The sequence below is a fragment of the Poecilia formosa genome, unplaced genomic scaffold (assembly GCF_000485575.1).
Source record: "Poecilia formosa unplaced genomic scaffold, Poecilia_formosa-5.1.2 Scaffold314, whole genome shotgun sequence".
Lineage (NCBI taxonomy): Eukaryota > Metazoa > Chordata > Actinopteri > Cyprinodontiformes > Poeciliidae > Poecilia > Poecilia formosa.
In genome coordinates this window covers 25,497-34,447 of record NW_006800253.1, presented here as the reverse complement: position 1 = coordinate 34,447, position 8,951 = coordinate 25,497, and the positions used below count along the sequence as shown (strand labels likewise).

General features: G+C 40.9%; 1 protein-coding gene across 2 annotated transcripts in view; it reads left to right on the top strand.

The window, feature by feature from the left end:
- The window catches only part of LOC103152543 (cGMP-inhibited 3',5'-cyclic phosphodiesterase A-like), a 91,474-nt gene that overhangs the window by 60,704 nt on the left and 21,819 nt on the right, over window positions 1-8,951 (top strand). For both annotated transcript variants that reach the window (XM_016661164.1, XM_016661163.1), the window contains 2 exons: window positions 2,845-3,105; window positions 6,160-6,317. In XM_016661164.1, the coding sequence (XP_016516650.1) occupies window positions 2,845-3,105; window positions 6,160-6,317 (419 nt within the window). The remainder of the gene's footprint in view (window positions 1-2,844; window positions 3,106-6,159; window positions 6,318-8,951) is intronic.

Genomic DNA, 8,951 nt, shown 5'->3' with positions numbered 1-8,951 from the left:
GGTCTCGATACACTCTGGTCTTGGTCTTGTCTTGGTCTCGGGTTGGGTGGTCTTGAACACAACACTGGGACCTGCTGATGAGGCTGGTTTGTTAGATTAAAACTACATTTGAAAACCACAACATTTAAGGAAGTTTTAAACACACTTTTCATTAAGCCCACATGTCTGTTTTAAAAATAAATTTTGATTATCGTGTTACTCATGAAAGTTAGACATAGCTCAGAAATATTTGCCGTATTTTTCGGGCTACAAGTCGCTACTTTCCCCACGCTTAGAATCATGCGGTCCATAGCCGGGTGCGGCTTTTCTGTTTATTTTTTCTTCAACCACTAGGGGGCTCTATAGCAGGAAGTGAATCATTGAAAGTCAAAATTGGAACGCAAAGAAGAAAGTGCTTATTTTCATTTAGAACAAGCACATGCTGGCAGCAGGCACGACGGAGAAATTTCTTCAAACTCATCCCCCCTCATCATGGAAACAACACAAAGAAGTTCATATGATGCAGCTTTTAGGTTTAGCTGCACGTACGTTTGGTGTGAACGAATCCACGGTTTGGCGTTGGAAACACAGGGCTTCGTCTTTAATAGCAGATTTATTATGAATTCAGTCCTTTGCTGCGCTCTTGTGAGAAACCGAGAGCGGCGAAGATACCAGCAGCTTATAGCCCGGTGTGGCTTATATATGTACGTTTCTAGTTAAAAAAAAAAAAATCTTTGTGGGCGCGGCTTATAGTGAGGTCCGGAAAATACAGTGGTTACATTTTGTTCTGAAATCATGCAGTAATGCAGAAGACGGGGACAGAGAAGGTGAATCAGAGAAAGATAATTTATTAGCTAATTAGAATAAAAATCTTTTGTGCAAGGAATCGTTCTGAAATTCAGATATCAGTTGTTTTGGTCCGTTACTTCAATCTAAATCCTGCATGCAGTGAAAACTTTCTTTTTTTTCTTCTGACCATTAGGTAAAAATATTTACCAATTGTTAAACTTCCTCATCTAATAATATTCTGTGAAAATGGAAAATGTTTTCCGTTCCCACATTTGAACGTTATTGAATTTGATACTCGGGTCAGCTTCTTGTTTTGTTGCCGATGTAAACAGAATAACTCTGGGTGTCTGATGGCTGTTGTGAGAATCAATAGGACATATGCAGAGAAAAATCTGATAACATTCTTCGAGGGTGAACGGGGAACATGTGGTCTGTTCAGATAAATTAGCCAAATGCCTCCTTGCTTTTGCTTGTGGTTAATTGACACAAATTAGTTGTGGATGGTTGTTGCCTTTCATTGGGGTCGGGTCAAAGGTGAGAGGTTGTTAATGAGTCTGTTCATTAAGTATCGGGGACTGCTCGGCTGTGCTGAACATGTTTCAGACTTGATGCTGTAAACATATTTAACAGGCTACCAGCACGTCGCCTCTCCGCTTCTTTTTTGTTGCTTGTGTGAGCTAAAATGTGGGTATAAAATAATGTTTTTATAAAATAATGTTTTGCAGAAGCGATTAAACGGTTTACAAAACTTTACAGTCTCTGTAGGGTAATATATGGTTAAACGCTTTCGCTTTAATTCGGCAGTTTCAGTTTTAAATGGTAATTCTTTGTTTATTGGTTGTGTTTTTTGTGCCATATAGTTTGTTTTTTTTTGTTCTACATCTTGCACATGTTTCTGCTCATGTGTTTGTAAGCTGAAAACTTGAAATGGTAGGACCCTCCCAACGACAGCTGACCTGTTTCCAATTGACCATGGCTCTGATGTCATCCATTTATTTGAGGGAAATTGAAAGAACTGAAAGAGGACAATTTCTTTTTTCAAATTTATTACAGAAATCTTGGAATAGCTTAAAGAGATATGTTGTTAGTTTAACATGGCAGCTTAGGGATGGACATTTATCCTATCACAGTTTCATTTTCATACCAGTCGACATCAGCATATGTCTGGATGTACAACAAATGACTATTTTTGGCGATTTTTTTTATTTTTTATTTTTTATGTTCCCTTGCACTATTAAGTGATCATTGTGTACAGATCCTCTGTGTAAACCATTTATTGTCGTAAAGTCAAGTTAATCTCAGTGGTCTCCCTGTTGAACTTTGGTCTGGTCATTATGTTTTTTGTAAAGAAGAACGTTTTCCTGTTTGCACACCTCCAATAAAACCTTTAGAGCCTCTTTCTGGGCTTATTGGCGTGTGTTTTTGCTGAATACCAGCCCCCTTTAGGTCCTGTGAAGAAATGTTTAATCTCTTTGGAAACTTATTTTAGTGTGTTGCTGTCTGCTGCTTTCAAGGTGAAATCGCTTGGACGACCAGACCTTGGCATTTTGTTAGTATTTTGTTTTTATGTCTTCCACTTGTAAACAGTTAAGTGTGGAAAATTTGGGGGATTTCTAATCCATTCCTCACAAAAACTACATTGCTTTATTGTCTCAGTTTTTACTACATAGATTTTTCAGTGTTATGACGCCGATAACAGCATAGACTATGTGAGAAATGCATGCAGGCTGTTTCATTTTTAAATGGTTATCTACATGAGGTTGTTCAACTTTTATGGTTTTAACTGTCCTGGTTTGGTAAAATAGCACTGACCTCAGTGTGTGAGGACTACCACTCTGCTCACTGATCTCTATCGATGAGAAGGTCACGCACCTTAGCTTCACTTCTGTAGGAATAACATCAAAGGTTCGTCCATGTCACAGTTAACCACATTTGGGGAGCTGCTGGTGACACAGTTTATGCTCCTCTTCTTCAGGTTGCCTTCCTCGCCGTGGTTGCATGCGACCGACACCTGCTTCAGCTACCTGCTGCATCCTGATGTTTATTTCTCACTTCTGTCTCCCTGTCGACGTGTAGTCCTCCGGCACGACTGTGATGGTGGACATAGCGGTGATGGGAGAGGCCCACGGACTGATCACGGACCTGCTGGCCGACCCCTCTCTGCCGTCCCACACCTGCACGTCGCTGCGGGCCGTCAGCAGCCTCCTAACCACCCAGCTCACCTTCCAGCCGCTCCACCGGCCGCGCCCCGTCCCCCTGCTCAACCCCTGCGATGCCTACACCTGCTCTGACTCAGAAGAGGGACCCGAGAAAGGGGAGAAGACGTCGATACACAAGGTGGGAGAATCTGTGAAAATTAATCATCCCCATGTTAGACTTTACTGAGAAGAACAGCGGTTCCCCCCTCCCCTTCCACCCTCCGAAGCCGCTGAAATAATTTATCAAACCGTTGAAAGGTCAAGACTGTTAATCAAGAGCACTCAAAGAGGTTTCATTTGGAAACACTCGAACTAATCCGTAGATGGCGATGCGGTCCACCTCATTTAGGTCAAACATCCCGTCCTGCTCTCCTCACACGTGTTAATCTCTTAGTCCCAGCTCTCAACTGGAAAGTGGTTTTTCCCTCCGACATCAAATGAAAGAACGCATTTCTTAAACAGTTAGGCGGAGAAAAAAAAATTAGAGCGCGTCTATTGCTCGGAGCAGCGTTCTCCCTTTCATAGCCGCAGCTGTGTCAACATGACAGATGTGCCAAGCCAGACAGTGTGTCTGAATGAGCGTATGTGAGAGGGAGTTGTGTAAGGGAGGCAACGCGCAGCTGGATGCATTTCTCAGAAGCTTCTGAAGAGGGATGGGTATGTGTCAACAGAACTTGACTCCCACTGCTATTATGCATCTGGCTCCTTATCTGGCGAAAGATACCCCCGGTCTTCGAGGCCGGCCTGCGGGCTTCGCGTCGAGCACGTCCGGTTTTGGCAGATGTCGTTTTGCGTCCTCTGGATCGTGTGTAAAAGCGTCAGAGTTGAACCGCACCTGGAATGACATGAAAACCTTGCAGTCATTTCGACATTCCCTCTCATAAAATGTCCAGCATTAACAGCTAAGGGAAAAAAATAAAATAAAATGACGTGAAGAGGGAACAGAATTTTGAAAAAAATGCTGTTTTTGTTTTAACTGGTTTGCCGTCCATTTGCGGCACAAGCTAATAATGGCTTTTACACTCACTTACTTCCAAATTAATTTTCTCTTTTTCTCTGCTACACAATAATTAAAGAGTAAAAGCATGTGGAGTATTTAAAAAGTAAATACTAACCTGAAAGACACTGTACATAAGAATATATGTAAGAGATTTTAAAATGTGCTACTTTTTACTTGAACAGTTGCAGAGATGAGTCTGTTTATAGACCAAACATCAGATTGCACTGACTTGTTTTGCTGCACTTTTGGCTGATGGCCATTTTTGTGTGCATCAGTGCTCGGCATGTGTGTGTTTTTGGATTATATCTTGGAGCATTCAACATAAACTACAGAGTCATCAGGAACATCAGCCCATCATGCCTTTTAAAAAATGTTGATTATGTATATTTAGGCTGGTCTCTCGTTCAAGTAAGCAGATAAAAACAAAGTTTCTGCAACTTTTTATATTGGAAATAAAACGTTGCATGCATTTCATAGGGACAAAGTAAAGCAGATTGTAAAGAGGAGGAAGATGTGTAGTTTTTGTTCTGTAAATGGGTTCTTCAGAGAACCTATTTACAGTTTTTTGGAGATAAATCAAGACTCTGCCAGCTTCGCACACATGTACACAGAAATTCATAGCCGTTCTTCTAGCTGAAGTTCAGATTGCAAAAGATCATGTGAGATCAGCAGTTTTCACGTCTCGTCTCTGACTGGGCTGTTCTAAAAGCATAAATCCTGCCACCGCCATGTTTCACCGTGGAGATGTTGTGTTTAGGGAGATGTGGAGCGTTTCGGCATTTTACATGAAGGCCAAAATGTCAAATTCTGGTCCCACCCGACCTGAGCATCATATCGTCCATGTATGGTCTGTTGCCCATGTGACAAGCCGTAAACAGGACTTGGTATTGCTTTCTTTCAGTCACAGGTTTCTTCTCGGTGCCCTTCACCAATCTGACCTTTAGCTTTGAGCACTAAAAGTTTCCCTGTCAGCAGAGAAAACTCGCTGAAACTAAAGCTCCTCCAGAGCTACGGCGGGTTTCCTCGGTGCTGCTCTGGTCCAAGCTCTCCTCGTTGGACAGCCGTATCTTGGGACGTTCACGTTAGTGATGTGCTATTTTTTAATTATTTTCAAATGATGCATCATTTTAGCAATGTTCTGTGAGATGCTCAGTGTTGGGACGTTGTTTTTATAGTGGAAAGCCGCTTTAAACCTCCCGTCGACTTCATCCCTGACCTGTCTGGCGTGTTCCTTAGGGGTATTAAAGTAATGGGCTCAAATAAAATCTAGGCCACACTTTTCCATTTTGAGTTTGCTCAAACCAAATTAATGCCATGCACTATTTTTCTACCACTTTACAACTATAGACATAAAATGCTAATGAAAATACATTAAAGTTTGTGGCGACAAAGTGCGTAAAAGTTCCAGGGGTACGACCACGTTTTGTGAAGGCGGTCTGGAACGACTGGAGCGGCTCGGCTCTCTGGTCGAATGTGAATGGACCCATTCAGAATCCGGGGGTGATCTTTACTAGGTCACCCTGCAGAGGACGAAGCATAGAGCCAGCCATGTTCAGTGCTGTTGCGCCAAACTGCTGCAGCGCAGCACCAAAACAGATGGAGGCATCACAAGGGCACACACACACACACACCTCTGGGAATCTGAGGGAAGAATGAGGCAGATGAAGACTGCGATGAAAAAACAAAAGGAAGAGACAGAGAGTGAGGAGCACACTAGCACAATCCATATGACGAAATTAATCTATGTGTAATGCAATATTGGCGATTTGGCTAATAATGAACCTCCAGGAGCTTTCCTGCCCCAGCTGTCTGTAAATACCCCCCCCCTGCTCCTCTCTGACCACAGTTTCTACGCTCTTTGAATGTCGTGGATATTTAGCTTTGGAATCATATTTCAGCATCATTCTAATGGTGATTTTTAATTTTTTTTAGCTTATCTACAGCTTCATTTATTTCATCTATGCGTCATGATCTAGCCCCATTTAGTTGATGTATTAGACATTAACTTCTCATACTTTTCCTAGGAGCTATTCCAGTCATGTTCATCCTGCTCTTTTAATCACTGCATGGTCCAACTTTCATTCATAGAGTTCAGTAGCGGCCTTTAGATTCTATTTTAATTGTTGATTGAGTCTGTAAAAGTTACCCTGTGTGTGCGTGTGTGTGTGGGTGTGTGTGCGTGTGTGTGTGCAGCGTCTCAGGCGGAGTCTCCACCCTGGCCTTCTGAGGAGGATTTCTTCCACGTGGACGACCACCACCTCAGCCACAGGACTGCCCACCATCGAGCCTGGGCCGGTTCGAAGGGACCGCAGCTCCAGCATCAAACCGTACCATGAAACACTCACATGCAGGTACCCAAAACAAAACCGATTACCTGATACTGTTTTGAGGAATCTAATGGCCCCGTCGTAGTGTTATGAGTTCGATCTTTTAAACATATGCTGGTTTGAGTAAATAATGAGTAAATAATGCTGTATCGACTGCAAGCGCCACAGATACAGAATCTAAGCAAGCGACTGACTGAGCTTTGGTGATGCATTCTGGTTTTATTGGGGATTCTTCGTTTTTTGGTTTCATCAGAGTTATGTTTTATTTTTTAGTCTATTTCTAAATCAAACAAAAGTTGAATCAAATTTCAAACGAGTGATGAAGCAATCCGAACCAACCTGGTCCTAGAGAAAGTATTTGCAAAGAAGTCCTGACGCATGAATGGCCCTTTGCAAGGTCATAGCACAGTACCTCAATCAGACTGACGTCCGGACTTGGACTAGGACACTCCAAAACCTTAATTTGAGCCATTCAGAGGTGGACTTGCAGGTTTGCTTGTGATCATTATGTTACTGGATAATAGAGCTTAATATTACAAACTAATGACTGGAGATTTTCCCCTCGGTATTTTCTGATATAAAGCAGAATTCAGGGCTCAATCAATTAGTGCAAATTTTCCGGGTCCTAACGTAGTGAACAGCCCCAGAACATCACATTACCACCGCCATGTTTGACTGTCAGCATGATGTTCTTTTTTTTTTAAATGATGTGCCTGTTTTACACCAGTCTGGAGAATGTCTTGCTCAAAGGTCAAAGGTCAATATGGTAAATGTTCTTGTGTTGCTTTTGTTCAGTGGAGCTTTTCTTCTTTGACCTCTCCGTAAATGTCATGTTTACTCAATCATCATGTTGATTGACCTTAACGCAGAACGGCAAGTGAGGCCTGTAGTGCTTTAGATTTTGTTTTGGGTTTTTCTTTGACCTTATAGGTGATTTGTTGATAGACTGGCAAATCCCACAAAGGTTCACCGCTGTTCCACGTTGTCACTGTCAGTGACTTTCTGAACTGTTTTTGGATTATCCTCACATTTGGATTGGAGCCGGATTTTTATATATATATATATATATATATATATATGTGTGTGTGTGTGTATTTTTTTACCTTTTTAAATGATTTCTGTTGTACAGGTCAGGTAATAATCAGACCTGGGTGTGACTCGTGAAACTGAGCTAAGAAAGTTAATCGGATAATTCATGGTTTTATTCATTCATGAATTACTTTTTCACTGGATCAGTTTTAAGTTGGACTGCAAAACGTCCCACTGGTATTCCAGAAGAGTCGTGTTACTGCTAGGCCTGATCTTCCAACTCCATTTCCTTTCAGCCCTTCTTTTTCAATGTCAACTTGTTTACCAATCCCAGATGCTGCTTTGGATGGAAAAAGTGGATATTCAATCTGTAATGCATTACGTTTTTTTTTGTTTTGTTTTTGTTTTTACAACAAAAGAACAAGTCAAAGAAATCAATAAACGTACTAATACACAAAAATGTTACAGTAGGTCCTGCTTTGTCTGTCTGACAATAGCTACCGCGGTTTTGATTTATGTTTATAAGGTTATTAGATTTATCCAACAGTGTGGCCACATTTATATCAAACTAAACCAGTGTGAGTGAACACTGATGGCACAGCAGTCTGGAAGAAGATGTGTGCGCAGCGAAAGCCGGAATGGAAATATGCCCCACAGGCAAACGCATTAACCTGAATAACTAAGATGCACATCAACTGTGAGCGCATTAATGCTGAAGACAGCATGGGACCAGGGTTACGCAGAAGTATGAAGGTTCAGGATGGGAGTGGTATAATGGACCAGGCCAGTGTTTGCCTGGGAGTTTTAGTCATTTTGGTGTAATTTTAGATAGTTGTACTGTACATCAGAGGACAACCTGGGGTCATGTGAGGCCTCATAAACATTTTGGTCCACATGAGACAAGTCTGGACTAGTGATGTGCAGTGACTTTCTATCTATGTTTTGCTTTAAATTACATTGATTCTTTGCTAAATAGATGTAGGTTTACATGTAATCTAGACGTAGTGGATATTAGGGAACAATTAAAGCACAGTTTGCTATAAAAAAAAACACATTGCAAGCTTTATATGTGCTTTACAACTTTGTTTGAACATGAGATACTGCAATGTCAGGTGGCACAAAATGGAGTTTCATAATGAAAGATACTGAAAGATTTTGACACTGCATGTAGAATACAGTTTATTATTGTACAGTGAAGATGAAAAGCCGACAACACTTTATTTGACAGGGTGTGCACAAGACTGACATGACATGAATAAGTTTTCATAAATGTTCACAACTGTTGTCATGTAAATAATGGTAAATAATGACACTTTTAACGCATAGTTGGCAATTTTAATGGACTTTTAATACAAGTTTTAACGAGTCTTTTCATTAAAAGTGTCATTATTGACTGAGCAATGCACAGTTGACACTTTTAATGTAATTTTGCATTAAAAGTGTCATTATTTACCAAATGACTGCATGACAACTGTCATAAACATTCAGTTTAAGATTCCTTCATGTTCATGAGAGGTTTTATGTCAGTCTTATGCACATCCCTTCAAATAAAGTGTTACCGAAAATCCTTGATAAGGGACAAAATGTCTTGATTTTATATATATATATATATATATATATATATATATA